This window comes from Melospiza georgiana, chromosome 10 (assembly GCF_028018845.1).
Source record: "Melospiza georgiana isolate bMelGeo1 chromosome 10, bMelGeo1.pri, whole genome shotgun sequence".
Lineage (NCBI taxonomy): Eukaryota > Metazoa > Chordata > Aves > Passeriformes > Passerellidae > Melospiza > Melospiza georgiana.
In genome coordinates this window covers 13,097,971-13,112,396 of record NC_080439.1, presented here as the reverse complement: position 1 = coordinate 13,112,396, position 14,426 = coordinate 13,097,971, and the positions used below count along the sequence as shown (strand labels likewise).

Below are 14,426 nucleotides of genomic sequence, written 5' to 3'. Positions count from 1 at the left end.
GACAGTCTTATCCATTTTTATTATGGTCTGGAACAAGTGCCCTGTTCGCGTGGGTTTTGTTTACCGGAAATTAAATGAAAATGATTTAGTTCGCGTCAAACAAAAATATATACTTGTATACACAAGAAAAAGGGCCTGTTAGACGTAAATATTATGTCCTTAATGAAAAGACTGGACGGGCTCCAGACTTCGCCTTTCACTATTTAAGTATGACTTGCCTATTGCCATAGAAATCCTAACTTACCATGAAGATTCACCGTTGTGAAGAAATACTTCTTTGTGCGAGCTTGCTTTGATGTCTAAGGCATAAGATTCAGGCTTTCAGCTGCTTCTGTCTAGATTACCTTGAGAGCAACGGGGTAGACATCTGTAACAAGCAAATGAAAAATTAAAGGTGATTAGCCTGCACATCCAAATACTTCTGTAAATAGAGAAATAAAGAAATAAACAGATCTCGGGACATGATGGAAACATCCTCCCTACCCGCATTTGGCTTCTGCACTTCTCGATTTCCATGACACAAGTTTCGGGGGCTGGAGAGGGGCACAGCTCTCCCCTGTTTAGATTCCTCTTTCACACATTGCTCTCACCTAGCTGATTCCCTAAGTGTATTCCCGTTAGCGACATGCTGTTGTCACTATCCGTGGTGTTTAAACACAAAAGTTGTTGAGTTTGGGCGAATGAAGAAAGCAACGCCGACTTGGTGCCTTGGGGGAAAAATACGGGTGTATAAGCAAGGAAAGCCCTGGGCATTCGGGTGTTTTTAGTCACCGAGCAGCTATTTATTTTTCTGTCGTTTTTATATTTCTCGGTATCAACATGCACGTGTGTGTGCGTGTGTGCGTACAGTTGTACACTCGCGGTAACCCCAGTCACCTGCGTGCGGAGGTGATCTGTCAGACACCAGAGGATGCGGTTACAGCAGCCTTCTGTCTGCTCTCCGCAAGCCACAGAAACCCTTTCCAGCAGCCTATGCTATTTATTTGCCCATACTATCTGGTATTCTTAAACATAATTAAAGTAATTAAAACGGCACCATTCGGTAGTTTCAAGCTACCCCAGTGGAGAGCTTTGTTTATTTATTTTGGGGGTTGTTTATTTTGTTACCCCCCCCTCCCTTTTTTCCCTGAACCGGTGCAGTGAACCCTGCAGGTTTGAGGCTCTGGGGCAGCATGGAGATGCTGAAGGCGCGGTGTGGGAGCGGTTCATTTCTCCTCGGGGCTGTTCGGAGGGCAGAGCCGCGGAGCAGCGGCCCCTGTCCCCGCGCTGCCGGGGGCTGCCCGGCCCCCGCCCTGGCGGTGACGTCGGAGAACGGGCTCCCCCCAAACCCCCCCAGAACCGCCCCCCCGGGAGCTCCAGCGCCCACGGTTCAACAGGAGCCGCGCTCTGGGTGGGGACGGGCATGTTTAGGTATTAGAAGTCATTACCAGTGGGAGCTAAAATGGACAGTCAATCATCGTACCCCCCTGGGCTTTTCTTTATTAGCGACTACTGGGTGGGGGAAGGAAATATATATATATGTATTTATGTACAGAAAGAGGGAAAAGTGAGGAGATTCTTTACAGAAACGTCCATCGAACGGGTTAATTAATCAAAAAATTTAATGGATCCATTTTGTACAAATTGGTAACAAATAATAGTTTATATATATATATATATATATTTCTTAAAAAAACCACACTCTCACAGAAAATCGTGGGCGGACAGAACAGTGCAGCACACAATACTGTTGACAAGAAAAAATCTGTACAGAGGAAATCTGTATGAAACCACTGAAGGGAAGGGGAAAGGAAAACGGGAAGAGGAAGGGGAAGGGGAAGGGGAAGGGAAAGGAAGGAAAGGGAAAAGGACAGGAATAAGGAAAGGGAATGCAAATCAGTTGGCATGTAAACAGACGGGAGCAAGGCGGTCAGAGCGGGGGTGTGTGGCACGGCGGGAGGAGGCGGCAGCGCCGCGGCCGAGGCGAGCGCAGCCCTCCCGTGTGCGCGGTGCCGGGGGCGCGGGCCGGGCCCACCCGCACGCTCCGCAGCCTCTCTCCCTCCGCCAAGCGCCTCTCGCTGCCGCTCCCGCTCGCCTTCCCCGTGCCCGGCGCTCCCCGTGCCGGCCGGGCCGTGCCGGGCCGTACCGGGCCGGGCCGCCCGCCGCCGCCCCCGGCGCGCCCTAGCAGCGGGGCCGGGGCTCGGCGGGGAGGCGCGGCGGCGAGGAGGCGCCGGGGGGCCCGGGGGGGCCGCGGGGCCCCGCGCCTTGACACACGTACCATTCGCTCAGGTTGGCGGCGGGCTGCGCGGGCGCGGAGGGCTCAGCGTGGGAGCAGGAGGCGGGGGGCTCCCGGCCGGAGTCCGAGGAGGGGGACACCAAGGAGGGCGTGGAGGACTCGTAGCCGGAGCTGGGAGGAGGGGATTTGCAGTGCACTTTCATGTGTTTTCTCAGGGAGCTGGGGTGGGTGTAGGACTTGTCGCAGCCTCTCACTTTGCAATTGTAGGGCTTGTCGCTGGTGTGGACATGCGAGTGCTTCTTCCTGTCGCTGCTGTTGGCGAAGCGCCTGTCACAGCCCTCGAATTCACATTTGAACGGCTTCTCCCCTGCAGGAGGCAATGGGCGAGCACAGCCATTAGCGGCGGCGGCGGGGCCGGGAGCAGCGCATCCCTCACCCCCGCAGCCCACAGCCTCCCCGGACCCCTCTCTCCGGCCCTGCCGGCTCCTCTCCCCGCGGAATCTCCTCTCACTAGCTCTGCCCTTCCCCGCGGGCCCCGCCGAGCATCCCCCGGAGCCGCGCTCCGTGCCCACCCGGATGCGGCTCCGCAGGCGGAGCGCCCTGCCCAGCCAGCTTCTCCTTCCCTTTCCCCTGGCCTGTGCGGGTGCCATCGTAAGGGTTTGTGCAAAAGACAAAGCTCCGAAACAAGGAAAACTTAGAGGAGAACTGCTCGTTCCGAGCAAACATGTGCTGTCCCCGCAGACCCCGAAGTCCTGCAGAAAGAGCGGTCAGTGATTTATCCCTTCGAAGGCTTTAACGTTAAATACATTTCTCACAGTCCCCCAGGCACGTGGAAATATTTTCCATAACCTGGCTAGATCGTATTTCATCCACTTCATACTTGCACTGATTACAATGCCATGGAAGATCCACATCCCCTTCCTTTCCCCGCTCGCCAGCTTGCTGATACCGTGTGCTGAAGTACGAAATATTTCAGAAAGACATTGATTGTGCGGGAAAAATGATAAAGATTCAGCAGAAGGATGACTAGGCCAGCGCACGGCACTGTCGCCAGGGTAGGATTCCCTTTACATTTCAACCTACACAGCCACTGAAGGAATTGCAATCGGGATTAAATTGTCTGATCATATAATAAGTGGTGTTATGCATAATAGTAACACAATAGTGTTGCTGGAGTCGTGTGAAAGTGTAACCTCGAAGCGTGTGGACCTGCCATGGTAGACGATACACAGGAGGTTTTCAAGGAAACACGCCACAGCCAGATGCAGGATGAAATGCTGGCGGCATTATTGTCGCTGACAATAGCAAACTGCAAAACTCTGCTTACCAAGGGGTACCCAGGTCCTGTACCAACCGATTATGAAAATATCTTCCTCATCCCTCAAAAGTCAAAAAGTATCAGGGCGGAGAGGACTCCACAAAAATACATGGCCTAACCTTAACGTGAAGTGCAAACAAAGCAACTGTGTTCCCCATCATGGCGCATGTAGCCGAAAGGACTTCCAATATTTGGTTTTGTGTGTTTGTTTTGGTTTGGTTTTTTAAATTTCTTGGGTTGTACGTTTGTGGTTGTCGTTTTTATTTTTTTCCCTCCCAATTCGTCATGATTAAATTTAGAAGAGACTCAGTCTACATCGGGCTCGGCTGAGAGCAGAAGAAAATAAAGGAAGGCATTCCAAATATTTCACATTGAATGCACTTTATGCAAGGTGGGTGGGAAAGGCTCATGGCTTCGCGTTTAAAGTATGCCCTTTCCGCACTGTAATGGTCAATGAGGAGCGCTGACATCCTGCACCGCTAGCATTTGCACGGAGGATGGGTAAATATCTGGCGTTGGAGGGAAGGGAGGGAAGAGGTTAAAAATAAGGTCTCTCACAAAACGATGCGGATTCTGTAACCAAATACCGTCGACATACAGCGGTGCATATGCATAGACACACGCCCGCCTATAATCTAATTAGAGTTCCACGTAAGGAAATAATTTGACCTTCAGCATCTAAGTTGAGACAACAAATCAAGGATATTAGTGTAGTACAAGCAAGCAGTAAGTTAGGAGACCCCAGGGAAAGCCATCCTCATAAGCACTCTGCTTGTGCAAAGTGAGTTCCATTCAGGTAAAAGCGGGCTGCGCCGCACTGCGCTTTGCCGAGTTGAAAAATGTTCAACTTCGCTTAACCCCCTGAAAGAGCCACTGAAAGGTCCGTCCGCGCAGCCGGGTTTCAAGTGGGAAGAGGGCAGCATTTTCTCAGCTGTCCGGGTTGCATTCCCTGAACGCCTCAATAAAGAGGAGCCATCCGAGCCATTTGCAAGTACTCCTTTCGCGAGAGCAGGTTTTCTTTGGCGGAAATCCCTGCCCGGCGGGGAGAGGACACTGCACAGGTCCCGGCTGCCGCAGCCCGGCCACGGAGCCGCAGCCACGCACAAAGTTCCGCGGGCGATGGAGACTCTACCGCCATTTTACCCCCCCACTTGTAGCTGGGCAAAAGTGTTCAGTGAAACTCAGCCTGGAATTTGTGGCATAATCCCCCGTCTCCGGGAGTGGATTAAGGTATTTACCAACTTCTCCGGGTGACTGGCGGCGGGGGGAAGCCGGAGCTGGCGGCTCCCGGGCTGCGGGCGAGGCGCGGGGGCGGCGGGGCCGCAGGGAGGGAGCGGGGCTCCGTCCCACGCCCCGCACCATTGTTCCTGGCCCTCAGGGAAGGCGGCGAAGAGATCCCAGCCCGTCCTGCTCGTCCCGCCGCCGCCGCCGCCGCCTGAACGGCCTTATCCTCCAACCTGGGGAACTCGTACATCGCCAGATATCCCTCTGCCTGCTCCCCAGCCTCGGAGAAATCAGAAGTCATTAATATTTAAGGAGGCAATAATTTTCCTGTTGAATCTAGAACTGTCTTCATGAATAATTCGTAGTGAGTTCTATTAGGGTTTCAGAAACATTGCGTTTTTGACAACTTCTGGGTGTTTAATAGAAACGGTGGAACCATAAAGGCCCTGCAGGAGTTTGCACAATACAGCAATTAATCACCGAGAAAGTTAAAGCCAAAAGTACAGACGCGCCGAATGGTGTTTAATAAACGCAAATCTCCGCTCTCGGGTTTGCCCTGAACCTGCATCTCCGATGTAGGTCAGTTTTCCCAAGAATTTAACCATTTTCTGCTTCAGAGACTTCAAACAGCGAGGCCGTTAAAGAGCAGTAAAAGTTTGTTTACTTAAGAAAAACACTGTCATTAAGAGATGAGCTCTCCCGGTTAATGGCTGTACCTGTGCTGATCCAACAAGGAGCTGGCTGGGATACAAGTTCCGTGACCCGGGGATACCCCTTTTTCGAGGAAAAAGGGGGCCAAGAAGGCAGCAACGAGGAACACAACTATGCTGCCGTCCACCTCCTCCCCGCCACCCCCCCGCCCCGCACACAGACTTACTCCTCATAGAGCGATGGAAAAATAATGAGGTGACGAGTGACGGTCGCTGTAAAATCTCAGTGCTATGTTTAGATGATAGCGATACGAAATTAGTGTATGTTCTGCATATTATATCACGTCGCGCTCTATCATAAAAAATGCAACTCCTGGAAGGTCAAGCCCTGTACCGAGCATGGGGGAAGGGGAGTTTTATGAACTGGAAGGCGAAAAAAATCGTTTGGCTGTAAGCAGATCTTACAATAGGATTATGTAGTTTCCCTCGCAGTGCATAAGGCTGTACAGAAGGGGGTGGGAGGTGGAAAACCCTACACTGGAACAGATTAAATTTTCCAAAAAGGGCTTATTTCTTATCTTCTTCTTTAGAGAAGGAAAAAAAAAAAAAAAAAAAAAGAAAAAAAAAGAAAGAAAAAAAAAAAAAAAGACAAGCCAGCGCTATGGACTACAAACACCGGCTGCTAAACTAATTAATACAACTTCACAAGCTGCTCCTGGAAGTGTGAAAACTTTCTACGTGCAATTTCATTAATTATAAATGCTTTCCTGGCCGGAAGAGTTCAAACGTAGTTCTGCAAGATCGTCCATCGTGTTACTTTATTTTCTGTTAACTAGAACTAACAGATGTTTCTGACACATGTCCCAATTTCACTTAACAGATCTGCAAATGACATTTCAGAATGTACAGGCCGAAACAACACAAGGGTTTCCTTTCTTTCTTTCCTTTTTTTTTTTTTTTTCCCTCACGAGAATCAGAAATCTCAGCTCCCCATATTTGCGAATGCAGAGAGTCGTTGGAAGGCAATGCTCATTAAAAATGTCAGTGTTATTCAGATCAAACATTTGAAACTCCCTCTGCCCAAAACAGAACTGTTGAACGAAAAGGTCGCAGCTGTGTTATTCTCACAATGTTCGAGCAGCAGCATCTCAGCGACATCAGTCAAAACTGACTAGACAAGTTGTAACTTCCATTGTTCACTTTTAATTTGTGAGCTTGCACAATGATTTCATTTTTTCCCCCCGACTACTTTAAATCAAAAAAAAAAAAATCCTCGCCTGTGTGAATTAGCAGAATTAGTAGCTATATCGTTCGATATTTACACAGATCCACCCACATAAACATTACAGCAACCTCTCTGCACAACCAGAAAAAAATATGGACGAGAATTCTGAGATTCGCTTTCGCTCTCCCCTTCCCCCCCCTTTCCTCCCCCTTCTCCAAACGGTAAAGAAGCAAACAAATCTGAGAATTTATTTTCCAGAAGTACTTGGCGTGCATTCAATAACAACTCAAAGGATACATTAAAAAAAAAAAAAAAAAAAAAAAAGGAAAGGAAAAAAAGCAAATCAGTACGCGGAATAACAGAGAGAAAGAGAGTAAAGAGAGCTTTACATACTGACCTGTATGAGTTCTTTTGTGTATTTTGAGATTCTCTGATCTGGCAAACACTTTGCCACAGCCTGGGAAAGGGCAGGGGAAAGGTTTTTCACCTGTGTGGACTCTGATGTGATTTACAAGTTTATATTTGGCCTTGAAAGGTTTCCCTTCTCTTGGACACTCTTCCCAGAAACATATGTGATTGGACTGCTCGGGTCCTCCAACGTGCTCCACCGTGACATGAGTCACCAGCTCGTGCATCGTGCTGAAAGTTTTCGAGCATAATTTTTTGGGAGTCTGGTCCAACTCAATCCACTTACAGATGAGTTCCTGTTTGATGGGCTGCCTCATGTAACGAAAGAAGGCACCCGGGCCGTGGTGTGGAGCCAGGTTCACGTTCAGATTCATACCACCGTAGTTATGAAGCGAAGAAGCAGCAAAATGATCTGTCCTGGAGGCTGGTACTTGAGTGAAATGTTCAGACCTGGCGTACATTTCTCCAGGTAACCCCAGTCTGAGCTGTCCGTTTAGATGGCCACCTGGAGCTGCATGGGGAGGCTGCTCATGGAGTCCAGTGAACAGAGAGGGATTCCCAGCTTCTGAGTGGTGGTGCTGGTGACCATGGTGTCCGGGGTAGCTACCTGTTGTTGAGACAAACAGTCCGTGGTGAGAACTTGCAGCGGGGTGCTGCTCGGTCAGCCCTGGCATGAGTGGGGCCGGCAGGTCTCTGCGGAGGAAGAAGTCCCTACCTGCTGCCAGAGCCTGGGCTGGGTGAGACACGGGGTAAGGGGCTGCTGGTGACTGCGCCGGGCCAAACGCTGCCGTGTGACTAGAGACCACCTCGGCTTGGCCTGCCTGATGATGATGATGATGATGATGGTGGTGGTGGTGGTGGAGGAGCTGGTGGTGGGGATGAGGGGCAGGGCTGATCTTAAGGGCCGCGGGGTGATGCTGAGGAGGAGGATGAGGAGGAGGATGGTGGCGGTGCCCCATGTGTTCTGGCCGGAGCTGCTGCGGCCCGAGGCGGGACTCGGCGGCGTGTTCCCCCGGCGGCCTGGGCGCCGTGATGTGGGGGTGCCCGGCGACGCCCGGGAAGCCTGTCATGCTCTGAGGGGGGTGCTGCTGGTGGCGAGGAGCCCCCGCCAAGTCTACTAATCTGAGCGCCGTGTTCCGCCTGGAGAGAGCAGCAGGGTCCATCACCGGGATCCCCAGAGCATCCACGCTCATTAGCTTCTAACGCTAAAAAGTCACCTGACAGCGGGAGGAGAGATACACAGGGCAGCAGGGGGGAAGGGGGGGAGCGGGGGAAACAACTTTCTAGTTTTTTTCTTTTTTTTTTTTTTTTCTCTCCTTTCTTCCCAAATAAAAAAGTTTCCCGGTCCCTCCACCCCGGCGCGGGACGCACGGGCGGCTGTGCCAGCGGGTGGGCTCGGGGGGCCGGCGGGAGGCTTTGGCGGCGGCCGGGGAGGTCCCGCGGCGCGGCCCGTCCTGCCCGGGGCCGGGGCGGCCCTCACGGCGCGGCGGGACCGGCCGGGCCGCGCTCCGGCCGCGCCGCTGCCCCGCCGGCCACACAATCGCCGCGCCCGCCCATTGGCTGCCGCCGCGGTGACGTCACCGTGACAGGTCCCGCCGCCGCCGGAGAGGGAGATCGCCGGTGCCGCGGGGGGCGCGCGCGGGGACGGGCTGCGCATGCGCCGCCGCGCCAGCCCTTCCCCCGGCGCCCCCATCCGCAGCCCGGCCCGGCCCGGCCCGGGGGGCTCTGCCTGGGGTCTCGGCCCGGGGGCTCTGCCCGGGGCCGGGCACTGCCGGGCTTCCGCATGCGGCCGGGGAAAAAGCCTCGGCGGGAGTGGAGGGCATCGCCCGGCCTCCCCCTCGCCTCTGTCCGTTCCCGCTGCCCTGCCCTGAGACAAGGGGCGGCCGCGGGGTTCGCCCCCGGCAGAGCACGGGCAGCCCCGCCGGTCCCCGGAGCGGTCCCGGTGCCGTCCTGCCGGCGGGTGCCCGGCACTTGTTGCCAGCGCGGGGAGAGCGTCCTTGCCCGGCGGAAGCTGCGGCCGAGCCGCACCGGCCGCTCGCTGGCCAGGCGGGCTCGGCCCGGGACTCACTCGGGCTATCGGCCCGGGACTCGGGCTACTGCCCCGGTGCCTGAGCCCGGACAAAGGATCCCTGAGAGATCCCATCCCCTTTCCCCTCCTCTGACAAGTTTTAGCAGTTATCTGGTTACTGGCCGCCGGAGCAATCGTGATGTTCAGGCTGAATCTGAATGTTTAACCCAGAAGAGGGAGTCTCTCCCTTTCCCTCTCTCACTTTCTCTCACGCACACTTACAGGGCAGTTCCACGTAAAATCCCCGTCCTTGGCGTGAAGGAAAAGCATTGCCAAACATTCATAGCGGACTCGGTTCTGATGGTTATCACCTGAAGGAAATGACATGGTCTGCAGGGTTTGCGTGCTAGTAGTTGAAGTGTAGGTTTGGGTTTTAGCTGGACACACTGAGGCCTTACAGGTTTAGAAAAGCTTAGGGCTTCAGCACAGGAGGAAGCATCTGCTTAAGTTTTTAAGAAGGGGATTGTGAACTTAAAAAAGTTAATGAAACATGGAAAAAGATTCTTCTGCTCCAAGAAGGAAAAACACATCTTTAAATATCTACCCACTGTATTACCACAGTACTTGGATCCTGACAAAAAAAGGGCTCCACCATAACCTCACAGTCTTATGAAATATAGCAATGCTTAATTCTTTACCCATCCCTTCAAACTCTCATCATTTTAATATATTAACTCGCTGTTAACTTGCCAGTGGGTTCTTTACCAGATGCACGTCAGGTAAAGCTCCCAGCACAGAATTTTGCATTTCCATAAGAATTTAAGTGTTGGCGATCAATAGGCTTTATGTGAAGCAGTAAAACAAGAAACTACTTGGCAATGTCAACCCAGCTACCTTCATAACTGAAGCTGCAAGGCAAAGACTGGAAACCATAAGATTAAAGTTTAGTACATACATAACCACATAGGAGACATCTTTGACACAGCTTCACACATTCTGGGTTGGCTGCAATTGCATTTTGTCTCTGCTTGCATTTACCATACTTGCACTGTAAAACTAGGCTGATATTCAGGTAGCTAGCTATAGATATATCCTTGCACACATCTTTCTGAGTGGAGATGATGAAAAGTGACAAATGATGCAATTAGCTCCCCAACCTTACATAACATGTTTACGCAGGCATTTTAAACCACACACCATCCTCACAATATCTCAACTTTCAAGTCTACTTGCTCTACGAAATGGATTTGACAGTCCTATTCATGACCGTCTCAATAGGAGTGCACAGAAGAGACAAACGTTAGGAAGTATGAATCTGTTACTTACAAATGTACTGAGACTGTGAATCCCAAATAAAGCTGCTTTCCTCATACCTCCTTAAAACACTGCATCTCTACATACTTGTTATCCATCAATTCTGACACTTCTCAGTCAAGGGAGAAAACATCTGGAAGAGTTTGCCAATTAAAAAAAAAGTCATAACCATTTTGCCCTAAGTTCATTTCAAATGTTGTGATGATTTCTTGCCAGACACTCATGGCTCTCAGTTGCCCCCCACTCAGGGCTGTCTCTCACACCCTTTTCCAGGCAGCGGAGGAGAACCTGGCCCTCGGTGTCCCTCACTGTTAGGTGAGGCTGATGTGAGCCCGGTTGTGTGCGGGGGGAGGCGGGCGGGGGCCGCCACATGACTGCGGGGAGGCGGAGAAACGGGCAAGAGGAGGGAAGCGGGCCCAGGCCCGGACGGCTCCGCTCGGCTCCCACAATGTTTTGAAAACTCGAACGCCTGTCTGCGCAGCCCTTTGGCAGCTCGAGCTCAAGCTGCTGCCACTCGAGAGCTGACCGAGGTCTCCTGCTTCTTGGCAGCGCCTGAGCCCCCATTGACCAGATACGCCAGGCTCTCGGCAAACTCTCAAATGTGTCAACACCAGCTTCTGCAGGGCCAGCAAACTGGCTGCTTGATCCTGAGCTCGAATTTCCCTATGGCTGCTGTGTGTCCGCCGCCCCGTCCTCAGCCCCTGGCCCCAAAGCTGGCCCGAGCTGGAGGGTTGTTCTAAAGAGGTGACACGTTGTAAAGACGAGTCACCAGCATTTCTCTGGCCCCGACCTGGCTCTCGTGGCAGAACGTCGGGGCTGTGCCCTGGCTGAGGGCTGAGCTGTGCCCTGGCTGAGGGCTGAGCTGTGCCCTGGCTGAGGGCTGAGCTGTGCCTTGGCTGAGGGCTGAGCTGTCCCCTGGCTGAGGGCTGAGCTGTGCCTTGGCTGAGGGGCTGAGCTGTCCCCTGGCTGAGGGCTGATTTGTCCCCTGGCTGAGGGCTGAGCTGTCCCCTGGCTGAGGGCTGAGCTGTCCCCTGGCTGAGGGCTGAGCTGTGCCCTGGCTGAGGGCTGAGCTGTGCCTTGGCTGAGGGCTGAGCTGTCCCCTGGCTGAGGGCTGATTTGTCCCCTGGCTGAGGGGCTGAGCTGTCCCCTGGGTGAGGGGCTGAGCTGTGCCCTGGCTGAGGGGCTGAGCTGTCCCCTGGCTGAGGGCTGAGCTGTGCCCTGGCTGAGGGCTGAGCTGTGCCCTGGCTGAGGGGCTGAGCTGTGCCCTGGCTGAGGGCTGAGCTGTGCCCTGGGTGAGGGCTGAGCTGTCCTCTGGGTGAGGGCTCAGCTGTGCCCTGGCTGAGGGCTGAGCTGTGCCCTGGCTGAGGGCTGATTTGTCCCCTGGCTGAGGGCTCAGCTGTGCCCTGGCTGAGGGCTGAGCTGTGCCCTGGGTGAGGGCTGAGCTGTCCTCTGGGTGAGGGCTGAGCTGTGCCCTGGCTGAGGGCTGAGCTGTGCCCTGGGTGAGGGCTGAGCTGTGCCCTGGCTGAGGGCTGAGCTGTCCCCTGGCTGAGGGCTGAGCTGTGCCCTGGCTGAGGGCTGAGCTGTGCCCTGGCTGAGGGCTGATTTGTCCCCTGGCTGAGGGGCTGAGCTGTGCCCTGGCTGAGGGCTGATTTGTCCCCTGGCTGAGGGGCTGAGCTGTCCCCTGGCTGAGGGCTGAGCTGTCCCCCCGCTTTCCGCTCCGCCTGTCACGGTTCGGGGGTGCGGCCCGCGGGGCAGCCCCGACCGTCCGGCCCTGCCCGCACCCCCGCCCCGCCGGGCCGCCGAGGCCTGCGGCATGGAACCGGCTGCACATCCCTTTGCGGGGCGGGAACGGCCCCAGCTGCTCATCGGCTTTACCTTACCCTTGTTTTTTCGGCAGTAATCTACCTAAACATCAAGATGCTTGTCGCTATCTCTAGCATTGCTTCGAAGAGGCAGCCCCCTTTATAACCTCAGCTCAAGGCACAGCTCCTGCCCTCGGGGAGCACAAGAAAGCCAAATTTGACCTTCATCCATTCCATGTTCTCCCGCTTCCACCTCTGTGGAAACTTTCCGACCAGCCAGCTACAAAATATCCGGCCGGTGCCAGAGGCCTGGGCAGGGCCGGGATGCTCTGAACGCTTCAGACAGGCTCCGGAGGTTGCGTTTTTGGGCTTCAAATCCCAAACGAGAGGAGGGGGAGAGATCAGTCTGAAAACCCTTATCTTTACAGTGAGAAAGAGAAAAAACGCGAGGAGTGGAAACAGAGAGGACCAAGAAAGTCACCCTGCGCGGTTCCTTATCCCTTAAATTCGCTTTGGCAGAGAGGGATGCGGGAAGCAGACTCAGGACCTGAGCCCGAGTCCCTGGCTGCCCCGGCAGAAGGCACTGCTGGTTAGGAAGAGGTCGTTCGAGAAAGCCTTTCAGCAATCCCAGTTTCACCTCGAGGAGGAGAGGATACCGAGTAGCTCGAGAGCACACTCTGCCTTTGTTTTTATTCCCTCGCCCCATATCCACTTATGGGGACTTCTTTATTTCAGGGCTCCCGAACAATGGGAAGTCAGCCACCAGACAAGCAACGGTTTGTGCCTAGGTTTGCCTCTCACATTTTGTGACCTAGAGCTACCCTAGGACAAGCAAATCATATGCTTATTTTAAATAGAATATTTCATTCAGGACCTCAAGATTAAGGTATTCCTGTCAGATAAGCTGTCAGTCACTGACTACTTAGACACCACATTGTGGAAGCCTGGTATCCCTGGTAAAGATGATACATATCATGTAAACCCCATCAACAAGATCAAAGTCTTCTTCTTTAATAGGATCCAATACATGTCAAACCTCATTCCAATCAAATCGTCCGTAAATGAATTCAAGATGAATATGTCATAGAATAATGTGACAGTGCAATCACATGGGGTCAGGGGTTGTTGTTTCAATGAGAGAGTCGTCAAATATTAATTCTAGAACCTCCAAATGAATAGGCATTGAGCAGGATTAGGCAGCTGCTGGTGGGGTGTTCTGTCGCTGATTTGTGTTTATGCAAGTACGTTAAACACTAAGCTGAAAAAAATACAGTCTCTTTTGAACTGTAAAAAGGACATATTTTAACTTACTTGACTTTTCCAGGATGTTTCTGTAAAGTCGTTTTCTTTTCCTCATTACAAGGGGAGTCTTGTGCCTCATTTCCTGACTTTGTTCCTGTTTGGGGAGAGAGGTAGAAAGTTAAGAGCAAAACCATTTGTGTGTGATGTGAAATGAGTAAGGCACCTTATACGTTGGTCATCATGGATTCAAAAAGAAAAGGAAAAAAACCCCAACCCCCCCAAAACCAATCCATAAAACCAAACCAATATACAAGTTAGGCAATGAGAGGGGAAGAGAAGCTTTCTCCGAGGGGAAACTGGAGGCTGCCTCCCCAGCAAAGCAGCACATGTTTTATGGAGTCATGAAGTTTCCATGGCTGATTTAGGGGGAAAAAAAAATATGAAAGGACATCTTTTCAGTTCTCCTTTGATCTGACATTCACCTTCTGGCAGGCTATTGTAAGGCAAGTTTTTACCCACTCGGCTCTATTGTTTACAGATCCTTCCGTCCCGAAATTAAATTCCGGACTCTCTGCGAGCCTCCAACACAAGTTGTTGTCTCAGCAAGGATTAGTATAGTACCACCCTGGCACTTCTCCCTGCCTATAATTTTCAGCTTGCTCTTTGCTCTCTGCAAGGCAGAGCACTGCCACTGCTACAGGCAGAACTTTGCACAGCTTGCTTTGAGCGGCAGCAATAGCTTTGAGAACAGATCTGGGGCTGGATGCAGAGTCTGAATTTTTGCAGATATCTTCGAAATGCTCAGGATTTTGTTTGTTTGGCTTTTAATACAGAAAACCACACGAGAATCTGGAATAAGTTACTGACATTATTATTATTATTATTATTATTATTATTATTATTATTATTATTATTATTATTATTATTATTATTATTATTATTATTATTATTATTTTACTTTCGCTATATTATTATGATTACTCTCACTACTATTATTATAGGCACTCCAGAGCTAGTAAA

At 52.2% G+C, this 14,426-nt stretch overlaps 1 protein-coding gene across 3 annotated transcripts; it reads right to left on the bottom strand.

Moving 5' to 3' along the window:
- Positions 1-279: 279 nt before the first annotated feature.
- On the bottom strand, positions 280-13,551 carry ZIC4 (Zic family member 4). 3 transcript variants are annotated; one of them, XM_058031190.1, is made up of 4 exons: positions 13,476-13,551; positions 7,030-7,647; positions 2,258-2,582; positions 280-367 (listed from the first exon to the last, which is right to left on the bottom strand). In XM_058031190.1, coding segments are annotated over exons 1-4 (1,014 nt in total). In that variant the 5' UTR covers positions 13,546-13,551; the 3' UTR covers positions 280-366. The 3 variants fall into 3 exon arrangements, with proteins under 3 accessions (XP_057887173.1, XP_057887172.1, XP_057887171.1); XM_058031189.1 differs by lacking the exon at positions 13,476-13,551 and having other exon boundaries at positions 7,030-8,233; XM_058031188.1 differs by lacking the exons at positions 280-367; positions 13,476-13,551 and having other exon boundaries at positions 2,161-2,582; positions 7,030-8,233.
- Between the last annotated feature and the right edge of the window lie 875 nt (positions 13,552-14,426).